Source organism: Petaurus breviceps, unplaced genomic scaffold (genome assembly GCF_028583685.1).
Source record: "Petaurus breviceps papuanus isolate PSGF00001 unplaced genomic scaffold, PetGlider_PUasm1.0 185, whole genome shotgun sequence".
In the NCBI taxonomy this organism is placed as follows: Eukaryota; Metazoa; Chordata; class Mammalia; order Diprotodontia; family Petauridae; genus Petaurus; species Petaurus breviceps.
In genome coordinates, this window is record NW_027185797.1 from 36,146,041 (window position 1) to 36,171,055 (window position 25,015).

The following is a 25,015-nucleotide window of genomic DNA, read 5'->3' on the forward strand; positions in this document are numbered from 1 at the left end:
GATAGCAAGTGGGCCTTGAAAGCAGGAAATCTTGGTCTCAAGTATGACCTCTAACTGAAACTGACTGTGTGACCCTGGACAAGTCCCAGATAACTCTCTAAGACTATCAGTTCCTCAGAAGGTGATGACCTGCTTGAGTTGAGAATTTCCTAATCTAGGAGTTCTCTTTATTCATGCAATCACAAGTGCAGTCCCTATCCCCATAAGAGGCAGATGAGTAAGGATGTGTGAATTGTATACATTGCGTCCCACTCGGGTCCCTCTCTTGCATCATGGTATGATTCTTCATTAGGAGTAAATGCCAATGTTCTTCCTTTTTTCCTTTCAGATTTTCAACATGGGGTTACCAGGTAGCTCAGGCTTTCATCTTTGCTATTGAGGAAATCAACAGAGATATGTAGCTGCTGCCCACTCTCACCCTCTATTTGGGATTCTGGAAAGTCTATATTCAAGGCCCTTCAGGGGACTGGGGGCCTCCTGAAAGGTCAGGGGGATCCAGTTCCCAATTATAGCTGCCTGTCCAACCCTCCCATGGCTGCTTTTGTTGGAGAAGCCCATTCTTCTCTTTCTACCCCCATGGCCAGATGGTTAGGCCTTTATAAATTTCCTCAGGTGAGTGACCTTGGACCCTTTTCCTATTTTCCATTATCTACTACCCAGCACAATGAGTTACACCATGCCTCCATATTATTGAGATTTCTTAGATCTCAAACCTAGAAGTCAAACACCCTCAATCATATGTGACCTTACTTACAAAGAAGATTTTCTCAAATCAGATCAGAATCTTTGTTTTATGGGTTGCCATAGAAAAAGAATTTATCATCAAGTGACCAGCCTCCTGGAGAGGAGCCCCCCATGGACTGATTACCATTTATACCACTGGACAAAATTCTTGACCGATTAGATCATAGAACCATTGGCACAGTTGAGAAATGAGAGCCCACTAATTTCAATAGTTGGTGATCTATTCCAATGAATACAATAGACTTGACAAGAAGTGGTCATCTAGCTCCAGTTAGGGAAGCTCACTACCTTATTTTTTCCCCCAAGGAAACAAAGTTATTTATTGTTACACAGCTTTGTATTGTTAAATGATAGTCTACTTTACTGAGAAACACATTTTTGATTTACAAGATGGTAACAAAAGTTCAAGTCCAAGGTTTCTTGCATTTGCCAAGGATTGTTCATGGCTCAGCTTAAAACAGTTCCCTTTTACTTATGAAGGAAAGCAGCTAAAGATAATGCCAAATACTGATGGGCATATGACAATATGACTCGATAGTTCTACAGTTCATTTCCCTGTAAGTCTGTAAGTTACTTGTAGCAGGATTTCACTGTAACTCACTACCTTCTAAGGCTGCCCATTTTGCTTCTGCATATCTCTAACAGTAAGGAAGTTTTTTTCTTACATGGAAGCTAACTCTGCCTCACTACCATCTCTACCCATTCCTTCCAATTAATTTTTTATGCCTACGGTTCTTAGTATTAGCAGAATCAAATTGTATTTTTTCTTGAAAAGAATCATGTTGTCATTTCACAATATACACACACCTGATTCAGATGATCCATTTTATAGATCTAGGATGGAAACTACACCATGGTAATAGTGAAATACAAAGGTGAAGAAATATAATCATTATTGTAAATTTGCCTTTCAGAATTCTCCCAAACATTAAAAACCATATTCTAATCATAATAATTCATTTGAACTGTTAAAACAAGACTATTACAACTATTCAAGTAGCCTCCAGGTAATAGGGTATCCTTGAATATAATCTCCATGCTATTAGAAATATGAAACTCAAAAGACACAATCTTTCTCAAATGTCTTGCCTAAATTTCTTTTCGATGGACGAGTAATAGGGTAAATAACATTCTATGAAGCATAGAAAATAATCATTTGTGTTTATTCAACAGGAGACTTGAATGGGGTGGGGATAAACATGTCTCCTTGTTTTCAAGATATTTTATTTCTCTGCAACATTTAACACTCTTTCCTTCTTTGGTTTCTGAGATACTGCATTTGTTGGTTTTCTTCCTGTCAATGTTTTGATCATTTTTTCTATATGTTTCTAATTGTTCTCCAAGATTTAATCCTCGAGGTTCTTCTTTCTAGTTACTCTCATGAGATTGAGTTTTTATATAGTATATATAAAGAACTTCATAATCTTGTTTTGGAGTATATAACTTCAGGGAACCACACAGTTATAGGGTCCAGATACAGAAGGAGCATCATAGGACTTTGCACAATTATCCCAAATAATTTTATGGTGCTCTGATAGCCATGATACAATATAGCAAGTGGTTAGAGAGCTAACTTTGGATTCCTGAAGACCTGGGCTCAAGTCCTCCCTCTGACACATATTAAGTTTTTGACCCTGGGCAAATCATCTAACCTCTTGGGGACTGCAAAGCTACTCCTGTCTCTATGTCAGAGAGAAGGTATTGATCTGCATAGGTAAAGGAAGTTCTCTATGCCAATAAAATCAGATGAGGTAACATTCTGTAAAGTGTTTACAAACCTTAAAGTGTTACATAAACACTAGCTACTCTCATTATTCAAAGGGATGATCCCACTCTAGCCTGGTCTCTTTTCCCTCACTTAGTAGAAGGTAGCACATGTGGGGGCTTAGACTCTGAGCCAGAAATAAGACTTACGCAGAAAGTGTTAGGGGCCAAGAAGACAAACTCTTTTCCCTCAAACATTGGAAATGTCTTACAAAAGATGGTATGAACATCGTCATTGGCACAACATTTGAAACTTTGTTTTAGTATTGATAAAATTTCCCTGATGGGATAGGAACAGGTACACTTGCCATGGGGAATCAATGGTATATTGAAAATGATTACTTGAGTCATGGCAGTGAAGGCTGCATGACTAAGTTCTAGGTAGTCAAGAGCTATTGAGATTGTCCTTGAAAGGGATGAGCAGAGCAGACAGAGTTTAGAGTTGAAACAATCGGGACTGAGACACGCTGATAAGAGAGGGGTTACTGAGACTTGGATTCTGCTCCTCGGAGGGGGCATCTGAACATCTTGGGGCCCTCTTCAGGGGGCCATGCAACCCCAAGAGAGAAGGAAAAATGAAACGGGGCCATTGAGATGGCAGGAGGAGGACAGCAGGGTTCCTGCTAGGACAGTGGAGGAATCCCAGGAGCAAACCTCTATAGGGAAGATGAAGAGCTCCCGAACAGTGACATTCATGGGCCAAGTTCAAGTGCAAGAGCCAATGAGGTGCCGTGAGAAACAGTGTTGCCAAATAGAGAAAACCTGAACCTTGTTTTATATTACTGTTAGTTATGATGATTATATTTAGCAGATAGACTTTAAGGTTTTCACAACACCATACAAATACGGTCTCATTTGTTCCTCATAATCCTGGGAGGTAAGTGCTATTATTATTCTCACTTTGCAAAAGAGGAAACTGAGGTTGAGAGAGTTTAAGTGGCTTGACCAGATGCATAAGGATAGTAAATGTTGGAGACTAGATTTGAATGCAGACCTTCCTGACTCCAAGTCCAGCACCCTATTCTCTAGGTCACCTAGCTGTCATATGTGGACTAAATGGTCCTGGGGAATAGAAGGATCTATTCCCTGGCAATCTCAAACTGCCATTTCATTTAACCTTTTGGGGGCTGTAAATAAGGCATTGGAATTCATGAGTCTGCCCTCCAAAGGGAGTGGTAGAAGGTAATGATGAGGTGTGGATGCCAAGGGTGATTAGATCTTGCAGGATGATGAAGTTTTCTCAATAATGAGTTTCTTGCATGAAATGGTGCTGTAATAAACAGATTATTGATTACTGTCTCGTCTCGTTATTCTCACAGCTCACTAGTCCACCAACTGCGCTGGCCACAGTAAATCCCCAGTTCTTAGTCCCTCCCACACAAGGAGCAGTGCTGTCTTTCTCCTTCCTTCCCAAATAGACCACCCCCATAACCAGGGTCTGCTACTGTGGGGAGAGGAGAAAAGGAGGTCAGAAGTCAACCAGCTTCTACACTTGGTAAGATCAATCATTTTTATTTGTAATGTGGAAATGCAATTAATGTCATCTATCAATTTTTATATGTGATTTGGAAATGCAATTGATGTCATCTCACTGTATGCATTATTACTGTATTTCTACACTGTATATTGTAAAACCTGAGTGACCATTGTGAGCCAGAAACGATGTTAGACAAAACAACTTTTGGTCTAAATTTAGTTAAATTCAGAGAGTGAAAAAAATTTGGTTTAAAACCAGTTATGTTATTTTGTTAAGTCCTGCTAATCCTGTCTTAAAGCTAAAACAAGTTGGTTCTCACTTATAAAAATTGTTAAATAAGTTATTTGGTATCATTGTTGTAATGTTAAAACCTAAAGCTGATCCCCCAGCAGCTCACACAGAAGGTATGTGCTTTTCATCAGTCCAGACAAAGAATAGCATAGGGTGGACAAGTAGATCAGCCCCCTTTTGGGGGGTCCCTATTGATTTCTCCTTATTTGTAAACTTACCAGATCCCCTAGAAACCATCTGGTGGTCAAGGTCATCAGCCCCAGAAAAACTTAAAGTTTGTTTGGGTTATGGAGTTCCTAAGCAATGAATTTGGCTTACTGAGAACTGCAATATCTTATGTATATAAGTCATGGTAAAATAAAAGCAATTGTATTATGCCCCAAGCTGTGACTGGTGAGACTTGCCATTTGAGGTAAAAGCCATTGCACTGGAACTAGTTTTATTTTGAGTTTGAATTTAGATATAGTTGTCTGCATCAAATCAGGTTCTGAGAAAAATGCCACAATCTGCTTAAAGGGAATTCTGCTATAGGTGACGGTTTGCTTTTGGGAAAAGCTGAGAGGACAAGTTTAGCCTCTTTCTGAAATGGGAACCTCCTGGCTCAGTTTCGCCATTGTCTTCCTTTGAAAAGGAATGTTTTCCACCTGGCTATTCCTGGTGGAATAGTCTAGCTATGACATGGACTTAACATGACTCTTATATGAATTCAATCAGAGCTAAGGATGTTTTATCCTGTCATATCTAGCATGTCCCTGCTTTTTCCTTTTATGACAAATTTCTCTGCATTAATTACATTCCAAAGGTTTCTCTCCAATATGGACCCTGTGATGTTGAGCAAGACAGGAGTTTTTTCTGAAAGCCTTTCCACACTGATTACATTCATAAGGTTTCTCTCCAGTGTGGATTCTCTGATGTACAACAAGAGAAGACTTCTCTCTGAAAGCCTTTCCACACTGATTACATTCATAAGGTTTCTCTCCAGTGTGGATTCTCTGATGTACAGCAAGACACTTGCTATAACTGAAAGCCTTTCCACATTGATCACATTCATAAGGTTTCTCTCCAGTGTGGATTCTCTGATGTACAGCAAGACACTTGCTATAACTGAAAGCCTTTCCACATTGATCACATTCATAAGGTTTCTCTCCAGTGTGGATTCTCTGATGTACAGCAACATAAGAGTTCTGTGTGAAAGCCTTTCCACATTGATCACATTCATAAGGTTTCTCTCCAGTGTGGATTCTCTGATGTACAATAAGTTTAGACTTCTTTCTAAAAGGCTTTCCACATTGATTACATTCATAAGGTGTCTCTCCAGTGTGGATTCTCTGATGTGCGGCTAAATCAGCGATCCCTTTGAAAGCCTTTCCACATTGATCACATTCATTAGGTTTCTCTTCAGTGTGGATTTTCTGATGTCCAGAAAGACTGTTGCTGTAATTGAAATCCTTTCCACATTGATCACATTCATTAGATTTCTCTCCATTGTGGGTTCTCTGATGTACAACAAGTTTATATTTCACTCTGAAAGCCATTCCACATTGATTACATTCATAAGGTGCCTCTCCAGTGTGGATTCTCTGATGTCTGGCTAAACTGGCCTTCCGATTGAAAGCCCTTCCACATTGATTACATTCATAAGGTGTCTCTCCAGTGTGGATTCTCTGATGTCTGGCTAAACTGGCCTTCCGATTGAAAGCCCTTCCACATTGATTACATTCATAAGGTGTCTCTCCAGTGTGGATTCCCTGATGTCTGGCTAAATCAGCCCTCCGTTTGAAAGCCTTTCCACACTGATTACATCCATAAGGGTTCTCTTCAGTGTGGATTTTCTGATGTCTGGCTAAATTGGCTCTCCGATTGAAAGACTTTCCACATTGATTACATTTGTAAGGTTTCTCTCCAGTATGGATTCTCTGATGTATAGCAAGATGAGAGCTGAATCTGAAAGCCTTTCCACATTGGTTACATTTATAATGTTTCTCTCCAATGTGGGTTCTCTGATGTACAGCTAGTTTAGATTTTAGTCTGAAAGCCTTTCCATATTGATTGCAGTTATAAGGTTTCTCTCCAGTGTAAGTTCTCTGATGGATAAGGAAGCATGAGCACTCACTAAAGGCTTTACCACATTCATAATACTCATGTGTTTTCTCTCCAGTTTGAATTATTTGATGGTTAATAAGGGATGACTCTTGACTCAAGTCTTTCCCATAATGATGACAATATGGTTTCTCTCCTATGTGGACTCTGAGAAATACAGCACAGAGTTCTCTCCTACTGATCTCATAGGCACCATCACTCCTGACAGTCTTCTTGTGATTTTCCTTCACAGAAATGATTGGCTTTTCAGAAGTCTCTTGCATTTTAGGTCTAATCTCTCCTTCTGCTAGAAACAAACAATAAAATATACATATATATGTATATATATATACACACACAGAGGAACATGTACACATATATATTATTATAATCCCTTCCATCCTTTGGGATAAAGTAAACCAAGTGATCTACATCCTACTTCCTCAGGCTAAGAGAAAATTCTTCCAAGTTCAATGGACAGAATCAATTATTTTAAAATGCCATTAGTTTACATCTGCAGGATAACTTGATTTACAAAGACCTTCAGAGACAATCACATTGGATCCTCACAAACACCAGTGCCAATGGCAGGACCAGCATTCTCATTATATTCACAAGTCAGGCCATAAGCTCAGAATGGCTGAGTGACCTGACCAACATCTGAGTAGCTGAGACCTACAGTTACAGCTCTGTAAGTGGGCATGCTCTGTCCATGGTACTAGAGGGCCTTTCTCCATCAAACTTTCTTTTCTTTTGCTATTAAGAAAATTTATTTTATTATACCATGTTGACTTCTTCCCTTCTTCTCTTTGTGTCTTCCTGTTCCCTGACACACAATGGTATTGAAAAGAGGTCAATTAATAATCTCATGATGGGCTCTAAGTGTTCAAGTGAAAAAAAAAACTATCAATGTGGCAAGTTTCACCATCACCGTATTTGAAGAAATTGCCATAGTCATCCCCAAACTTGAGCAACCACCTGGCTGAGCAGTCAGCAGCCATCAACTCTTGGCAAGAGCTTTCACCAGCAAAAAATTATGGCTCCAGGACGGCTCAGATGATGGTTAGATTTTTGTAGCAATAAAGTATTTTTTAATTAAACCATGTACATTGATATTTTACACACAATAGTATTGTGTACATAATAGACAACAGAGTACTATAAATAGAACCTTTATGTGCACTGAGAAACAAACAAAAAAATTTATGTGACTTTCTTTATGGCTCTCTTAATTTAGTTGAGTGCTCTGTAACCAAACACACAATATCTCTGAGGTGTGTCTATGTTTTTATCATTCTTATTATGATTTTGACTCTTTCCTCCCTAATTCTCCTCTCCTTTCTTAAATCATTATTAGCCTCATTCCTTGAGTTCTCATATATCCCATTGAACAAAATTTCTTTCCATTCCCAAAGACCCTCTTTTCAGTGAATCAGTTAAGAACAATGTTCCCAATCTGTTGCTTCTTCTCAAATCATCTCCATGTTGGTATGCCAGATTGGGAGCTCCTTGACGGCAGGGACTGAATTGTGCCTTACAAAAGCTAAGCTGAGAGCCAAGAAAACTGGAGTTGCTTAATCCATGCATACTGAAAAACTGCCTGGGCCCAGGGCTGACACCAGGCATCAGCCTCTACCACAGTCCCAGTATTCTAGTCTCTCAGTTGGCAAATGCATGTTCTGGCCCCAATTCTGTTTCTGTCTCTTGCACTATAATCCCTATAGTGAGGGACCTTTCTTAGGTTCAAATCCTGCAGGGACCTGACCAGACCCAGAGTGAAGATCACAGAGACTTCTTTTTAGCTCCTGAAGCATCACATGCTATGGGATACCTGGCAGTTTTTACCTCCTATTTCCCTACACTAAGAGTGTCCGTCAACTCAAATAATCTGGCTAATGATTCTGTAAGAATGGACCAAGAATGGAGCCTCAGAGATCAGGGGAGGGGCACAGGTTCATGATTTATGTGATGCCTAATCTTGGGTCAACTGTAAGTAAGGCAGCAACCTTTGGTACTCCTGAGATGCTGCTGAATGGAGAGAGGGAAAACCATAAAGCCAGGCTGTCTGGTCCACAGCACATTGGGGCTGTATAATCCCATTGTAGCAGGGCTATCCTTTGATAACTCCCTAACTGTCTCCCTTGGGGTAGCTAGGAAGTAGAGTGGATAGAGAAAAGCTCAGGAAGACTTGAGTTCAACTCCAGCCTCAGACCCTTACTGCCTGTGTCATCCTCAGTAAGTCACTTAGATTTCTTGGCCTCAGTTTCCTCATCTGCAAAATGATGCAGAAAAGGAAATGGAAAACCACTCCAGTGTCTTGCCTAAAAACCCCAGCTGGGATCGTGAAGAGGCAGAAGTGACTGAAGTGACTGAACAACAGCACGACTGCCTCCCTAGCAAAAGGATCACATGTAAAATCCTCTCTGGGCTGTTAATCACCTGCCTCTTCACCCTCTGCCCTCCTCCTCCTCCTCTTCTCATTTTCTTTCATCTTATTTTCCCCCCAAACATGCTGTACTTCAGGGGTGCAGGCCTTCTTCTGTCCAGTGACGAGGACACACCACCTCCCAACTCTGGAGATGCTCTGTGCCAGCCCCATGCCTAGAATGCTTGTGCTGGCTTCCCTGAAGCCCCAGCCAGAGCCCACCTTCCACAATACGCCTTTCTAGTCCTCCTTAGTCTTAGGGCCTGCCCTCTCTCAGTGAGATCCAATTTGTCCAGTCCAAAACAGGTTTCCACACTATTGTCAATGTGTTGTCTGCTCCCCCAGTTTGTAAGCTCCAGGAGAGCAGGGGATGTTCCTTGTTTCTCCTTGTATCCTTGGTGCTTATCAGGAGGTCTGGCACAGAGCAGGCCTTTAATAAATTCTCACTCACTTGAAGAAGGTCTAAGAAAGAGCCCATATTGGAAAGCTGAACCCCTTTTGCTCTTTCAGGAGAGTTCCTGCCCCCAAATTCCAAACAATGACTTTATATGAGATCACAGATTTATCACGAGAAAGGCATTGAAAGGCCATGGCATCCAAATCCCTCATTTTACAGATGGGGAAACTGGGGTTCAGGGTTCAGTGACTTGTCCAGGATCCCCCTTCTAAAAAGTGTCTCAAAAATATTTCCAAGTCAGGTCTTCTTGCCCCCAAATCTAGCACTTGCTTCAGCCCATCACCTAGAAGCCTCTTGTCATCACAGCTTTCATATGCCTATTTTCACCTGACTCACCTGGATGCCAGCTCCTCAGGTCTTCTTGCTCCAGCAGCCATGAGGCTTCCCTTTGCTCAAAATGAGAGATCAGATCTTTTCTGGGAACTGGCGGCCCTGGGAATGGGGAATCAGGGATAAGGATGGAGAAAACTTGTCATTTAGGTCTCTTTAGGGAGAAGAGTGTGCATGTAAAGCTAGTCCTTTTTGAGAATCCCTCCATCATGTTAGCACAGATCTGCCTTATTCTCCCATTAAGGCTTCTAAAGGCAGTAACCCAAACTAGGATGGGCCAGATCAGCCTTGAGCTCCTGAAAAATCAGACCCTGCTGAGTCAGCTTCAGCCCTTTCACCTCCCCTGCTCCTCACTCCCTCACCTATAAGAACCTTGGGATTGTACACAGAGACTTTGCCTCTTCTAGTGAGATTCTCCTGCTGGGGAACTCAACGAACCTCAGTCCAAATTCTGATTCAGGGCCAGTCTGTTATTCCTGTCCCTGACAGGGGCTCACAAGCAAAGTGTACAGGATGGTTCCCAGAAGTCCTGAAGCAAGGTTTCCATAGCATTTAGTTTGGGAGCTTTGGGAAAAGATGGGGAGAAGATCATGGAGCCAAACTGGAATAAAAAAAAATGGTTGTGGTGCAGCTTCTTCATAGGATGAGGGACTCATTGCACAGTTTCCATTATCTAGAAATTAGAGGCTGCTGGTAGTACATTGGAGAGAGCCCAGGGCCTGGAGCCAGGAATGCCAGGGTTCAAATGCAGACTCAGACAGTTACTAGCTCTGTGCTCCTGAACAACTCAGTTAACCTCTGTTTACTTCAGTTTTCTCAAATATCAAATGGGGATAATAATATCACCTAATGACATCATATTGTGAAGAAAGCACTTAGCACAAGAGCTGGTGAACAGAAATGCTTATTCCTTTCCTTCCATTCCCATTATCTGGGTTGGAATTTGGGACAATGTAAAGGAAGAAGGACAAATGTGCCCTACCATGTATAGCTGGGAGCTACAAAGTGAGGCTTCTCACAAAGAAGAGTGTCCTAAATACTTGGCCCATCCCAAAGAGGAAGGGATGAAGGAAAAAGCTGCCTAAACAGTTGTCAGAGATTTGGCAGACAAAATTCATATCCAGGGACAGACTGGACTACATCATGTGGGATTACTTTGACAGCTGAGATACTTTAACACTGATCTGATCTAGGACCTCAAGCTGCCTAGAATTGGCAAGAGACAGTTTCAGGAGCAACCAGGCAACCTCCTGATTCTCTTCACACAAGGTACTGAGCTTTTATAGGAAAATATGGCAGCAGGAGGACCCTGTCTCTGGGACACAGGAGACCAGCACTTTTCCTTTCTAGTAATTGATAAATGCTCCACAACCAGCACACTCATGAATGAAGATATTCCCTGTGATACCAGATTGAGAGGGAACAGAGGAAGTGTCCTTACCCAGGGAGAGCAGGTTCCGGGCATTCTCCAGCATGACCTCCTTGTACAACTCCTTCTGAGGAGGGTCCAAGAGGCCCCACTCCTCTGGGGTGAAGTGCACAGCCACATCCCTGAATGTCACCAACTCCTACATCATCAAAAGACACAAGATTTAGGCTGGAAGGATACTCCAGAATTCCTGTAGTCTAACCTTCCTCAAGTGAGAGGAGAAAACTGAAGCACAGAAAGGAGATTTATTCAGTGGTTGTACCTTTCATGAGTGTTAGAGTCAACACTTGAAACCACTGTCAATAAGAGGTCAATGAAATGTTGAGAAAATCATTTGACAGGGTGAGTTAGAATAAAGTTTAAAAGTTCTTACTATGGGATGTGCCTCCCTGTGGAATGTGTGTGAAAGTATGTATTGGGAGTGTGAGGGAGGAGGATCTGGGGAGGAGAAAGAGAGAAGATGATGGGAATTCCTTCTTTCTCAGATTCTGTGGGGAGTGTGTGAGAAGCTCACAGGCACAGGGTATTCTGGGAAGGCACAGGAATGTCTGTGTGATTATAGAAAAGAGAGGAAAGAGTAAGGAAAGATCTACCTGATTTCCTAAGAAGCTGGAACCAAGTCTTCTCTAGACCTAACACAGAAAGGATCCATAAGACACAGTAATTACCATCAGGACTGAACTGAGGGAAATGAGACCTTCCAGCCAAGTGAAGCAGAATTAGCTGTTGTCACTCTGAGGGCTTGAGGCTGCCCTGGTGTGATGGGCCAGGGCCAGACATCTCATGCCTTTGCTTTATGATGACTTTCATCCTGCAATAGCATGTATGTCTTTATTATAATATTTAGTTTCATTGTTGGCCATTTTTGTTGTTCTTTGTGCTCAAAAAGGACCAAATGACATCCCTATGTCAGGGTCAAGGTGTGTCTGACCAGGGATGATCAGACTAAGGGGGCCCAAAAGGCCCTAGCAGAGGTCGAGCACAAAAAGTGTATGTGAACATCTGGGGTGGGGATGGCTCTCAATGGGCACATCTTCACATTCTTTTGAGTTACTGCAATTCTGCATTGCTCACATGGCACAGCACATTCTTTGAGATGGGCACGCCATGTGGGGTCGTCCTTTGACAGTGTCTCCCATGTCTCACCACTGATTACAGAGTTCTTCAGATAGACTTTGGAAATTTCCTTTAATCACTTCTTCTAACCCCCATGTGAGAGCCTTCCTTGCATGCTTTCTCCATAAAATAGTGTTTATGGAAAAATGGTTTTGGCATCTGAACAACATGGTCAGACCAATGAAAGTTGTGCTCTACCAGTAAGAGAAGTAGAAGGGAGGAAATAATCTCACATAAAAGAGGCAGAGAAGAGCAGTTACACTGAAGGGGAAGAGGGGGAGATGGTAAGGAAGGGCTTGGTCCTGAACTCTTATCCAAATTGACTCAAAGAGGTAATAACATACATGCTCAGTTGGGTATAGACATCTATCTCATCCTATATAGAAATTAAAAGGGACAAGGATGGGGTGTGGGGACTGATAGAAGGAAGGGCAGGTTGGTGGAGGTATTGGTGAGAAATAAATCAGTGGTGAAGAAGGGTAACATGAAAAGTGAGACAGAGGGGATAACCAAGGGGAAAATGTGATGGAGGGAAATGCATACCTATTTATCATCACAGTATAAAAATGAATTTAATTAACTTACCCATAAGAGGAAGTGGATAGCAGAATGAATTAAAAACCAGAAACCTATAACATGCTGTTTACCAGAAATATATTTGAAGCATTGATATACACAGAGTAAAAGGTAAGGGCTGGAGCAGAAACATATATGCAGCCAATGGTGTAGCATTTAAGTTTGAAAGAACAACTTAAATGTGTTATAGAAGGAAACAGACAATAAATGATACTAGTGGGGGGACTTCAACTTCCCCCTCTCAGAATTAAATAAATCTAACTAAAAAATAAACAAGAAAGAAGTTTGGGGCATTAATAAATTCTAGAAAACTTCTATTATTGGGCCTTTGGAGGACAGAATAAATTATTTTCTCAGCAGTACATGGCATTCATACAACAATTGTCCTTGGAGTAGAGCATAAAAACCTCACAAACAAATGCAGAGCAGCAGAAATATAAAATGCATCCCATTCAGATCATAATACAATAAAAATTATGTTCAACAAAGGGCAGTGAAAAGATTGATTAAAAATTCGTCTAATCCAAAAGAAGAAATGCATCAAAGAACAAATCAAAGAAATAATAATTCCTTTAAGGTAATGACAACAATGAGACACCACAGCAACATTTATGGGATGCAGTGAAAGCAGTACTTGGGGGAAAAGTTATGTATCCAGTTACATCAATCAAATAGAGAAAGAAAAGATCAATGAATGGGGCATGCTTCTAAAAAGACCAGAAAAAGAATAAATTAAAAACTCCTAATTAAAGCCCAAATTGGAAATTTTGAAAATCAAAAAAGAGATTAATAAAATTAAAAGCAAGAAAACCATTGCACTAATAAATAAAATTAGCAGCTGGTTTTATGGGAAAAAAGGCAACAAAATAGATGAACCATTGGTTAATGAGACTTTTTAAAAAGAAAAGAAATACAAATTCCTAGTATCAAAAATGAAAGGAATGAAAAAAATTAAAACAATCATTAAGATCTAATTTGCCCAAATATTTACCAAGAAATCTGATAATGAATCTGAAATAGATGAATATTTACCAAAATATAAATTGTCCAGATTAGCAGAAGAGGAAATGGAATACTTAAATAACCCAATCTCAGAAAAATAAAATCTACATCAATGAACTCCCTAAGAAAAAATCTCTAGGATTTTTATCATGAATTCCAAGAGAATTTTGCCAAACAGTTAAAAAACAATCAATTTCAAAACTATATAAACTGTTTGGAAAAAAGAAGACAAGGAGAGATTCCTTCTATCAAACAAATAAGTTGCTGAGACCTAAACCAGGAAGTATAAAATCAGAGAAGGAAAATACAAAGTGCCCTTGAATATTGATGGAGCATTTTAAAATACAATACCAGCAAGGAGATAACAGCAATAAAAATCACAAGAATTGTACACTCTGTCCAGGTGAGATTTATACCAGAAATGGAGCATTGCTTTGGTGTTAGGAAAAAACATCAGCAAAATTGACCACATCAGCATCATAACCCAAATATATGATTATCTCAATAGATGCAGAAAAAGACTTTGACAAAATAAGAATACCTCTTAAAAGCACTAGAGAGCATAGAAAAAAAATAGAACTTTTTATATAGCAATAAGTAAGACCTATATGAAATTGTCAACAAGCATTATGTGTAATGGGGATAACTTAGAAAACTTCCCAAGCAGATAAGGGATGGGGCAAGATTGCCCAGTATCACCACTATTAGGCACTATTGTACTAGAAATGCTAGCTAGAGCAATGAGAGGAAAAAAAGAAATGGAAGGAATTAGAATAAGCAGTGAGAAAACAGACTTCTCACTATTTGCAGATATGATCCTACTCTTAGAAAATCCTAGAGAATCAATGAAAAGCTACTTAAAGCAATCAACAGTTTTAGCCAAGTTATAAGATATAAAATAAACCCAAGTGAATCATTGATATTTCAATATATTAACAAAAAAATCCAGCAGCAAAAGACAGAAGGAGAAATTCCATTTGAAGTAACTGTGGACAATAGAAAATACCTGAGAGTCTATCTTCCAAGTCAAACCCAGAAATTCTAACAACACAAATACAAAATATTTTCTCACAAATCAAGTCAGATCTAAACAAATGGAAAGTTATAAACTGCTCATGGGTGGGTTGAGTCAATAAAATAAAATGATAATTCTTCCTAAATTATCTATGCATTCATGGCTACACCAATCCCTAAACTCTTAGGACAAAAACAGTTAGGAAAACTAGAAAATAGTATGGCAGAAACTAGGTGTAGACCTACATCTAACATCATCTACTAAGGTCAAAATGGGTACCTGATTTAGACATAACAGTTGGTACCATAAGCAAATTGAGGGAGCATGCAGTAGTTTACCTGTCAGATCCATGGATGAGGGAAGAACTTACCACCAAAGAAGAGACAGGACACATTACTAGACATAAAAAGGATCATTTTGAGTGTATTAAATTATATTAAAAAGTTTTTTGCAGAAACAAAATCAATGTAACCAATATTAGAAGTAAAGCAGACAACTGAAAAAAATTACAGCAATATCTCTGATAAAGGCTTCATTTCTCAACTGTATATAGAACGGAGTCAAAGTTATAAGAATACAAGTCAAGACCAAATGGATAAATGGTCAAAGGACAGGAACAGGTAGGTTTAAGGTGAAAAAAAAATCAAAGCTAGTTACAGTACTATAAAAATGCTCTAAAATCATACAGATTGGAGAAATACAAATTAAAACAACTCCAAGGTACCACCTCACACCTATTCAATTGACTAATAAAAGAAAGAAGGAAAATGATAAATATTGGAGGGAAGTAGGCAAACCAATACTAATACATTATTGGTGGAGTTGTGAACTGATCCAACAATTCTGGAGAGCAATTTAGAAGTGTATTGAAAGGACTCTAAAACTGTGCATGCTGTCTTACCTAACAATAACACAACTAAGTCAGCATCCCAAAGGGGAGGGGGCAGCAGTTCTATGGACCTGGTGGAGGGGTGCTAGTCATGGATGCAAAGAGCAAAGGGAAGACCCCCCCAGGACAGAGCAGTGAGTGAACTGGTCCTCCTAGTGCCTTGGGAGTCATGAGGAAAACCTTTTAAAAAGCACACAGTAGGGCAGCAATTGGGATGGGGGAGTGGAGATAGTTAGTGCTTGTGATGCCAAAGTGCTTGGAATCAATTAAAAACAGGAGGAAAGGGCAGGGCAGTGTAGTTACTACTCTTTTCAATTTCTGGCCTATTTTTGTAAAGAACAATCTTTAGGCTGGGGATTGCAGGCCTCATTCACAATCCTCTTTGTCTCTAGCTGATGTTGGTGTGGTCTGAGGATAGTGCACTCACCTGGGCTGAGGGTCTGCAGCTCCCGGGGGTCATATCCTCTGGCTCCAGGCTCCCTGCTTGGGCCAGGCTTGGTCCTATACAGGCTGAGTTGGGGAGGCTGAAAGACCCCAGAGGGTCAGAGGTCCTTCATTTCTATTCCCAGGCAGGAGGGTGGCCCATGGAAGATTAACAGAGAGTGTGGCCCTCCCCTCAGGGCAAAGACTCCAACCTAGAGGTAGGACAGGACTAGGAAAAGAAGATGGTCCCACCCTCTCTGGCTCCTTCTCCTCCAACCCTGTTCCCTTCCCCTTTCCACTCTCCCCCAGAGAACCAAGAGGCAGAAGGGGCTTTGGATCCCAGGTGGGATGAGACCAGTCAGAGCCTAAGTGGCTCCTGAATCAGAGCTCTCCCCCCCAATTGGTCCTCTGCCCTCCCTGCATCCCCTCTCCCCTCTCTAACACACACACACATTATCTAAACAACAGACTGACTGCTGGATCCAGGGAGGAGGGAAGCTTAGGAAGGCTGGGTATGGAGAGGGCTCTGGGATGGAGCCACCAGGGAAGGACCAGGGGAAGCCTGAGGCTGGGAGATCAAATCCAGTCTGGGATTCAGCCCCCTGCCAGAAGGCCTGAGGGCTGTGATAGAAGGGGGAGGGGGCAAGGGAGCAGGAGACCTGCGGCAAGGGAAGCACAGGTAGGGGCTGGGAGGAAGACATTCTAGCCCAGCTCAGGGTAGGGAGTTCAGGGACACTGCAGTGACAGAAGGGCTCCAGGGGGACACTGAGCCTGGGAAAACAGGAGGACTGTGTCTTGGGGTCTAACTAGGATCTGGGGAGGACTCCTGGGACCCTCTGGTAGAGCTTAGGCCTGGAATCCCTCAAGGGAGACCAGACACAGGGAGCCAGTGCCTGGGATCTGAAAGCAAGGCAGCCCAGGAGCTGAGGGTCGAGGTGGGACATTTTGTTCCTGTGTCCACAGTGGGGCCCTCAGGGTGGGCAGAACTTTGGGTCCTTACGGGGGCTTGGTGTGAAGGGAGAACATCTGAATCTCCAATCAAAAGCTGGGGGCAGGGAGACAGGATTCCTAGGTCCTGTGGGTAAGGTTTGAGTTTTGGGAAAGGGAGACCCAATCCTAAGTCTGGGGAGGAGGATTTCAGACATTTGGGAAGTGATTGGGAGTGTGGAAAAGAGTTATGGGAGGGAAGCCAGGGCTGGGGGGGAGGACTGCTCTGGGTGGACCTGAAGGGCACTCACCACGTGGTCAGAGGAGGAGGATGAGACCAAAGCAGGGACAGCCAGCAGAAAGATCTCAGCTTCAGAAAAGAAGGTAGGAATCCTTCAGTTGCAAGGGAAGAAGGCAGAGCAATCTCAGCCCAAGTTCCAGTTTTCAGCCAGCCCCCTCTGGGAGGGTTCTCCCACCCTGCCCACCCTCTGAGGCCCCAGGATTTGCTCTTTCCTCCATCACTCCCAAGCCCAGGAGCTCAGGACCCTGCCTGCCTCTCCTCCCCAATCCCAGCCCTCCCTACCTGGAATGCCTTGTCCAATGGGATGAGCCCTCCCTTGCCCTAGACCCCTCTCAGGTCCCCAAATTCCACCCCGGGGTTCTAATTGCATGGGGGAGGGGGACACCCCCCCACCAGGCTGGCCAGCTCTGAGAGCTCCTCCTCCCCATCACTACCACCTGATTCCTTATTGGAGGAAAGATTAGGGACTTTAGGAGGTGGGAGGGGGAGAGCAAGGAAGAGGCAACCTGGAGATTTCCAGGCAAGAAACTGATTCACAGGGAAACTGAGTCCTGCTTAGCTTCAGAATGGAGGTTGTACAGAAATGCAGTCAGGTGTGTTAGCACATTTCTCCCAATTTAAATTACAATGGGGCTCCTGGAAAGTCAGGTCCCAGGAGCATAATCAGTGTGTTTGACCCTCTCAGGCCAGATCAGCTCTTCATATAAAATACACTTAAAATTAAGTGTTTCTGGTGACGTGTTTAGGAGCTAAAAGAATGAGAATTCAATGTAAGTGGATCAGAATTACCCTGTGGTTCCCTCTGATAATCATTTAATATCATATTTTAGCCAAAGTCTGATTTAATCAAACAAACTGCTCTGCTTGATCTAAAAATGCCTGTATTAGTAACTTCAAAGACCAGAGGTGAGAGTCCCCTTATCTTGGGACTTACTCCACATGACAGCAAAACAGACATCCTGAGACTATAAAATGTAAATAGACCCTGCTCTGGTCGTTGTCAATTTGCACTTACCACCAAGGAACTCTGTTTCACATATAGATGGTAACAACTGGAAGTCACAAAGTTTGTGACATGTCATCCTGACTTGGGATGGCTCTGAAATGTATAAAAAGTCTTAAGACTCCTTTGTTTACCAGTCAGGAATTAAGTCTTGTCTCCTTGTGCAAGTTCCGATAGCTTTGGGGAATAAACTCTGTAACTGTGTCACTATTGGCTTGTCTCCTTTAACCTAACCTGATTAAGAGTCAACACCTCTGAAAGCATTCAGTCTATAGGGTCAGAGGGTGAAATGGATAAAGTGGCTTTTATATCTACACTAATTCTAACTAACATAACCAACTGAATCGATGTTACTTGGCAATTTGGTTTCATGTATTAAAACTGTAACATTATTGCTGTTCTTATTATCGTTCTACTTTTTCTCATTTAGGGATTTGGGGGAGATCACCCTATAACTGAATTGGTACCCATTCCCTGCCCCCTCTACCAAGAGAGGGTTAGGGCTTTATTTTCCCCATCCTCCTTGGTTCCTGATGCTCAGGAGGGCTCATTTCCAGGGTCCCCCAAGGAGGCATGGAAAGGGCCTGAATGTCCACCCCCATCCATGCTCAGGGGTCGCCTTCAGGGGCTCTCTGACAGTGGAAAAAGGCTTTCCCATTGTCAGGTCATTTGCTCCTCAAAACCAACCCATGACATGGGCGCTCCTGCTGTGCCCACTTTACAGAGGAGGAAACTGAGGCTGACGGGGCTTAGGGTATGGAGCTGGCTCCTGCCAACCTGGGAGAGCCGCTGGTTCAATGTTCAGGCTGAACGTTTACACCTCAGATATCTGCAAAGCTCCAGATCAGCTCTTAACTCAATGTTTGGTCAGTTGTCCAGGGGCAGCCAGGCTGGCCAGCAGATGGAGCCCCAGGCCTGAGATCACTTTCCACCTCAGGCACTTCATGGATGGGTGAAGAGTCCCTTTGGCTCTGATGGCCTCAGTGTCCTCATCTCTGAAATGGGCATGATAATAGCACCTACCTCTCCATATTCTTGTGAGGATCCAACGAAATCAGAATTGCAAAGCCCTTGGCACAATGCCTGGCACGTGGAAGGCTCCACATGAATGTCACCTATAATTATTACTAAGAAAATGATGCAGAAAATGTGTGGAATGCAGATTCAATTTCATACTGTGTAGTGTATACAACCTCCCTTCCCAGAGAGCTGGTTGTGAAACATTTCCCAGAACAACCCTGGTGACACATCTAATGAGTGTCTGAAGCCACATTCAAGCCTGACCCTCTTCCAGAGCTCTTTGTCACCCAGCTGCCTGCAGTACCATATGGGACAGCTATTTATGTCTGACAAACACTGGCTTTCTGGCTGTCATAGTCTCGTACTGAAAAGAAGAAAAAGAAAAAAAAAACCTTAAAGAGTGGCAAAAAGGAGGGTTACTCTGCAGGGAAATGAGGCTGAGCACCTTCCAAACGCAAAGCATTGGCCCAGAGGGCTGAGTGCACAGTTCTTTGTTTCCCCCAAGCTCTGCACAGAGATCCTTCCTCTTCCTAGATCTCTCCAGCCAGCCAGGCCAGGGCTTTGGCTCATCCTTCATTCATAGGATGCATTCCCCAAAGAGGGTCATCCCCAGTCTCCCTGGACCCTGGAGCCAGATGGCTCCAGAAGAGAAAGTGAGGCTGGTGACTTTGCACAGCCCTCCCTAACTTCAATCCAATTCACTTCCACCTCATGACATCACCTCATGACAGCACTGTCCTATTCAACAACAAAGGATAAACAACCACATGCCCAACATCATGGGAGTATTTCTGGGGCTTGACCCTGAGATGCCCTATATGGTCATCCTCTCGCGTAAGGACTCTCTCTTCTCTGGCCATTCCATTGGCTGCATTTCCAGGTCAACTGGGACATGGAGATGCTTGTAGCAATCCTTCCCCTCTTAGGAAGTGTGTAGCCTGTTTCATCATCTCTCCTTTAGAACTCTTCCTTGGACTAGTTCAGAGGAGACAGCTTCTCTGACCACCAGATCCTCCTCTGTCAGAGAGACTTCTACTTCCACATTTCCATTTTCCCTCACTCTCCCTGGTCCCCAGCCCGGTGTCTTTCTCTGACCTTCCTTCCCTTGCCACACTTTTAACAACATTGAGACACAGAATGACTACTCCAAGCCTTCCTGTTTAATGACTCTTATCAGCCCTGATCATGGTTCTAAGGAGACCTAGGTATCAGCGGTGCACATTAGAATGCAAGCGATTTGGACAGGACAATGTGAGCTCTAAGGGAAATCAGGAGCTGCCTGTAGTCCTTGGAGACGAGGATGTGCTGCGGGCCACAGTCCAGCTGCCAGCTCACAAGCACGTCTCCCAGGAGATGAGCAGCAGCAGAGGTGACTGGTTCGGCCCCTGCATTGGTTCATACCCTGTGCAGGGGGAGATCATGCTTGAATCGTGCTCACTCTAAAGGTGTATCAGGAGCCTCCGCCCCCCCCCCCCCCCCCCCCCATCTTAGAATAAACCACAAGTCGTTTCTCTCTCTCGTCTCCGGTCTCTTCAGTCCCTCCTGAGAACACAAGCTAAGGCTGGCGCTTAGGTTAGTAAAGTTAGCGGCCGCTTACAGCTGGCGGCAGACGTGGGGCTGAAGGACCCCAGGATCGCGCCAGGGCGCCCCTAGACACACGGGGTACGAACATCCCCGCTTCCAGGGGCTCCAGGAGCGGATACCCCAGTAGGCTGCAAGGGCTCGGAGAGCAGTGAGTAAAAATGAGACAAAAACCAAGCACAGCGGGACCAGGGGAGGGGGCCACATAGCACCTAGCAAGAGATGCCTTTGGAGGACAGAGGAGGGAGGGAGGTCGGTCAGACTGGGTCCGTCCCTTCCTGGGGAAGGCGGCTCCAGCAGGGATCCATCCCCGGAGAGAGAGGAAGAATGGCCTCGGCCGCCCCCTCCCCTGATAGACCTCCGCATCCCGACCTCTCAGATTTAGCTACACGATGCCAGGCAAGCAGAAAGGTGGACACACCGGGAAAGGCACGGGAGAGAGGTGGCTACGGGAGATGAGTCACGAAGAACACGAGGCAGGGAAGAAAAATGAGTATGGGTCGCCCTCTAGTGGCGCACGTGCACAACCCACCTTGGAAAAAACCATAGGACAGGCTAGGAGAGAAGGGAGTCTTGCCCCTGTGAAGCGCCCGATCCCTTTCACCCCGGGCACATGAGGCGCAGGAGTGAGGCACTGCCATTCAAGGTGCTAAAGCAATTGCAAGAGTCTGTCACTAAGTGCGGCCCCACTGGCCCTTTGTATTATATCAACTAGAGAAGTCATTGATTTGTGTTTTGTGTCCCAATGATCGCACAGCCCTGGCACGGGCGACACTGACGCCCGGACAAGCCGTGTTCTGGATGGCAGGATTTACAGACCAGTGCAGGCTGCTTGTCCCGGTCAGCTCCAGGCCCTGCCGTGCACAGGCCCGCACGCCCACGCTGCTCAGCAGCTGCGTTTCACTGAGGAAGCTTATTTGAAGATTTCTCGGTGTGCCCAGCAGGCTTGGGGCAGAATTCCAGCTGCAAAGGCTGAGAGAGAGAGAGCGTCACACAAATAAGACAAAAAGCCAAGGGGGGTTTCGTAGACTTCGTGGCCAGAATGCACGAGGCAGTGGCCCGTGCTACGGGTGAAGTAGAGGGTGCAGAGAAAATGCTAAAAAACTTTATTGAGGGAAAAACGCCAATGCTGATTGTAAAAGGGCTGTGCTGGGGCTTAGGAAAGATGCTTCTGTAGAAGAAAAAATGATGCAAAGATGTGGGAAGGTGGGCTCACAGGTGTATCAAGCTGAGCTGGTGTCCACCTTCGTAGCCACAGCTACACGAAAGGCTAAAGGAAGCTGCTTTAAATGAGGGAAGCCAGGGCATTTCAAGAAGGATTGTGGGACACAGGAGATTCAAGGAGCTGGAGGAGGACGTGGCCGACCTCACACACCCTGCCCGAAATGTGGCAGGAGGGGACACCGGATTTCTGAATGCAGACAAGGCAGGAGTCAGGGAAACGGGTTTGGGGGCTCCTTGAGGGCCCTGCAAACTAGAGCATTTCTCACCCAGGAAACAACCCCACAATCAAATTGGAAAGCTCAGTATGCAGCCTTCCAGGCACAGCAACCATCCGACTTTTCCAACTTTTTTTTTTGGAGTTTATACTATTATAAGCTCCCCCCTCAGAGCGCTTGTGATGTTCCCAAACAACCTTTAACTAGTTCATGTTCCTTTCCTGTTCATTGCCACTTAGCCACCCCTAAGTTCTTTATAAATCCTTTTTTTTGCTCTTTCAAGGACAATTGGTGTTAAGTGACTTGCCCAAGGTCACACGACTAGTTTTTGTGTTAAGTGTTTGAGGCTGGATTTGAACTCAGGTCCTCCTGACTCCAGGGCAGTGCTCTATCCACTGCACCACCTATCCGCCCCTCTTACACCCTTTTAACCTGGGGGCCAGGGTATGCTTTTATCTCCACAGGTCAAGGTCACCAACGGATCTTTGCAAAAGTTATCTGCATTATCAGTGACTCGAAAGAAGAAGAGACGCCCATCCTGATGATGATGGCAGAGACCATGGAAGATGAATCACCAAGGGATGTTGCTTCTGGCTGCTGTCTTCACCACACTCACCATCTCACCAGCTGTTCATGCGGAACAACACAGATGGCCCAATGATGTTGGAGCCACCCTGGCTGAGGATGGTAGCTTGGGAGGAGCAGGTCATTTTCAAGGGAATGTCACTCACAACATGACTTCCTGGAATGGGCTTACACACTGTATATACATTTGGGATACAGAGGACAGCCTGTGTGCATAGCAGAACAAAAGAGAGGACTGAAAATATGTAAGAAGAAGTTTTCATTTCCAAGAAGACATCTAATACACCTTGTGTTGAGAGCCGGCCTTCTTTACTTTGCTTCCTTGTGAGTTTTCCTCTGTTCTCTCTTTTACTTTGTTCTTTTTCCCCTCCCCTACCCCTGAAGGCTACAATACAGTTCAAATAGGTTTCTCTATAGCTGCAGCTAAATACATACATATGCATCCCTATATATGCATATACACATTCACGTGGCTAGACATATACTTTCCCAAACACATTCTGCTTCTGATCTTTGGTTTCATGTTTGTGCATATCTCTTGCTTCCTATTCCTCCTGCCTCCTCTACTTCTACCTGCTACCTTTCTATTATGTGCCTACCCCCTCTAAAGATCCCCCCATCCTCATAAATCTAAGCACCCTTCTAGACCCCCCTTCTGCCCCTTCCCTCACCCTCGCCTCTAAAGATCTCTTCCTCATCCTCTCTTCCCTCCCTTTGCCCATACCATTTTATTTATTCTGAATTTAGAAGGCTTTTATACATTTCTAAATAGATATGTGTGGTTCCCTCATTAAAACCATTGCCAGTGAAAGAAGCTTAGCAGAACTACAGCCCTCCTCCCCCATCCGCTTCCTCTATATCAGTTCTTCTTCTTGTACCTTATTTGTGTAAAAAAGCTAGTAACTTTCTGAGGCCCAGTTTCAACCTTGACTCCAGGCCCAGGGCTCTCTCCACTGCTCTATCAGCTGCCTCTCATTTCTAGATAATGGAAAGTATGCAATGAGGTCATCCTTCTTGGAAGAAGGTGAAACAAGATCCAATTTTCTGCTTCCAAGTTGGCTCCATCACCTACTTCCCATCTCTCCAAAGGTCCTAAAGAGAAATGTTATGGAAACCATCCTTTGTTCCTTGCTTGCATGCCCCTGTCAAAGGCAGCAAGAACAAGGTAGTCAAGAATCAGAATTTGGACTCAGGTTCATTGAGTTCCCCAGCAGGAGGATCTCAGCAGAAGAGGCCATGACTCCCTGAATGAAGAGTCCCAAGGTTTTGATAGGTTTAAGGGAGGGAGGAGCCAAGGGACAGGCAGGGCCAAAGCTAGTTCTTCCTGGTCCCTTTTTGCTGGAGTTTGAGGCTGATCTGGCACAATGACCCTTTTTCCCAGTTTGAGGTTGAGGAGTTTTGGACTCAGAACAGGATAATGGAGAACATCCTATTTGGGCTACCTTGCATTACAGGCATTAATGGGAGAATAAGCCAGATCTGTGTGAACATGATGAAGTGATTCTAAAAATGGATTGGTTTGCATGTCACACTCTTTTCCCTAAGGAGAAGTAAATCATAACGTTTTCTCCATCCTCATCCCTGCTTCCCCATGCCCAGGGCTGCTGGTTCCCAGAGGAGATCTGATGTCTTATTTGGAACAAAGGGAAGCCCCATCGCTGCTAGAGCAAGAAGGTCTGAGGAGTTGCTGTGCAGGTGAGTGAGGGGAAAGCAGGTAAAGAGAGAAGCAGGAAAAGAAAAAAAAAAGAAAGCAGGAAAGAGCTGGGATTACAAGAGGCTTGTAGGTGGGGGTGGGGGTGGGGTCAAGCAAATGCTAGATTTGGGGGCAGGAAAATTTGACTTGGCATTCCTTTTCAGATACTTGTTGGCAGTGGGATCCTGGACAAGTCACTGGACCGTTGAGCCTGAGTTTCCCCATCTATAAAATGAGGGAGCTGGCCTCGTGGCCTTTATTCTCTTCCAGTGATAAATCTATGATCCTATAAAAAGTCACTGTGTGGAATGTGGGGGCATGGAAGTCTTTATCGTTTTGTAAATATTCACCCATTTCATTTAAGTTCTTGGTTTTATTACCATGTATTTGGCAAAATGATGTCCTTAATTTCCTCTTCATTTGTTGTGAAATTTTTTGTCTGATTTTTC

At 43.7% G+C, this 25,015-nt stretch overlaps 1 protein-coding gene and 1 long non-coding RNA gene across 2 annotated transcripts; one reads left to right on the plus strand and one right to left on the minus strand.

The window, feature by feature from the left end:
• Positions 1–5,061: 5,061 nt before the first annotated feature.
• Positions 5,062–11,142, minus strand: LOC138161832 (zinc finger protein 665-like). Its single transcript, XM_069088809.1, has 3 exons — positions 11,009–11,142; positions 9,574–9,669; positions 5,062–6,659 (listed from the first exon to the last, which is right to left on the minus strand). Exons 1-3 carry the CDS (start codon positions 11,040–11,042, stop codon positions 5,062–5,064), a joined length of 1,728 nt encoding a protein of 575 aa, XP_068944910.1. The 5' UTR covers positions 11,043–11,142.
• Positions 11,143–23,891: 12,749 nt separating this feature from the next.
• LOC138161834 (uncharacterized) lies at positions 23,892–25,009 on the plus strand. Its single transcript, XR_011168482.1, has 3 exons — positions 23,892–24,136; positions 24,473–24,568; positions 24,731–25,009. It is a non-coding gene; the product is annotated as an uncharacterized lncRNA (long non-coding RNA).
• Positions 25,010–25,015: the final 6 nt, after the last annotated feature.

Excerpts from the sequence above, each read along its gene's own strand:
- LOC138161832 (XM_069088809.1), bottom strand. The coding sequence starts at position 11,042 with ATGCTGGAGAATGCCCGGAACCTGCTCTCCCTGG. Across the intron at positions 9,670-11,008 it reads CCGGAACCTGCTCTCCCTGG|GGCCGCCAGTTCCCAGAAAA; the intron begins GTAAGGACACTT and ends CCCCATTCCCAG. Across the intron at positions 6,660-9,573 it reads CCTGAGGAGCTGGCATCCAG|AAGGAGAGATTAGACCTAAA; the intron begins GTGAGTCAGGTG and ends TGTTTCTAGCAG.